Here is a 1,264-nt window from a genome sequence, read left to right on the forward strand (position 1 = left end):
AGAAGATGCTGAATGATTTAAATAGATGTATTCACACAACCTCCCTAGTTTTTACATCAACCAAAGTGTCACAGTGTTCATTATTTGTTTTCCTTTTAGCTTTATAACACCTAACCACAAGTCTGAACTCTGCATGACCCCACGAACTCCAACGCCATTCAAAAACGCCATGGAGAAGTACGGCCCTTTGCAGCCTCTAGTGAGTATCACTTTGAGTTTTCTGTTAGTTATTTTTTTTATTTTATTTTTTTCAGTATTTTCTGCTTTATCTTCTCAGCCTCAAACTCCAAATCTTGAAGACGACATAAATGAGGTTATCCTGAAAGACACAGGAATCAACTTGGCTGTTGTRGGTTCATCTCCACCTGAGCAAAGGCGCAAAACAATGGTAAAAGCAGAATGAAGGAAAGAAACAAACTGTTTACGTTGATTACTTGTCTTTATATCTAGTGTTAGAGTTAAGCTGGAAACATACTCCCTCCGAACTGCCGATGTCGGCACGGTTTGTCACAGTTTCATGATGAAAATTWCATCACCGGGCTTTGCAGYGTCGGCTCRGCAGCCCCTTTTGGCACAACCCRMCGGCAGWACTTTTTACCCCCCTCCCGYGACRACTGTGATGTGTGATTGGTCTGAAGTTTGTGGGCGTGTTTGTGCTGAAAGCACTCGGACGGTTCCGCTTGGTAAAATTTTAAAAAATTTAAAAAGAAAACGGTTCACTCCCAGAGCCGACTGTTACCAGGAAGCAGAGTTTTATAACAATAGTCAAACCGTGAAAAACTCATAAGTGGAGATTAAACAGATGTTGTGCACGGAGGAATCTGACTAATAAAAACTGTGAAGCTTTAACCAGGACAGATGTGGATAAATAACGTTGGGTGAGTGATGAGTCTGACTTTTTTTTTTTCTGCATTGTCAGCTGTAGCAGGAAGAAACTCCATGCAGTGACATATGCTGCAGCGGGAGGGGTTTCCCAGGAGCTTGGCGCAGTGTTTCTCTTGGGCTATGAATGGTCTTTGCGAAAATGAATGCCGAACAACCACTTGACCGCACATCGACCGGTCAGCGTCGGAGCGAGTATGTTTCAGGCTTTAGCCTCTTTATTTCGAGTGTTAAGGTTAGCCTCTTTATATGGGCTGTTAGGGTTAGCCTCTTTATATGGGCTGTTAGGGTTAGCCTCTATATCAAGTATTAGGGTTAGCCTCTTTATATCGTGTTAGGGTTAGCCTCTTTATATCGAGTGCAGGGTTCGACAAGATTTTTA

The 1,264-nt window shown here is 42.5% G+C and overlaps 1 protein-coding gene across 1 annotated transcript in view; it reads left to right on the forward strand.

The window, feature by feature from the left end:
• The window catches only part of mybl2b (v-myb avian myeloblastosis viral oncogene homolog-like 2b), a gene marked incomplete at its 5' end in the record, with an annotated part of 23,033 nt that overhangs the window by 10,833 nt on the left and 10,936 nt on the right, over positions 1-1,264 (forward strand). The window contains 2 exon segments of the mRNA XM_014025597.1: positions 100-199; positions 278-388. Of these exon segments, the coding sequence (XP_013881051.1) occupies positions 100-199; positions 278-388 (211 nt within the window).

The sequence above is a fragment of the Austrofundulus limnaeus genome, unplaced genomic scaffold, assembly GCF_001266775.1.
Source record: "Austrofundulus limnaeus strain Quisiro unplaced genomic scaffold, Austrofundulus_limnaeus-1.0 Scaffold487, whole genome shotgun sequence".
NCBI classification, from domain to species: Eukaryota; Metazoa; Chordata; class Actinopteri; order Cyprinodontiformes; family Rivulidae; genus Austrofundulus; species Austrofundulus limnaeus.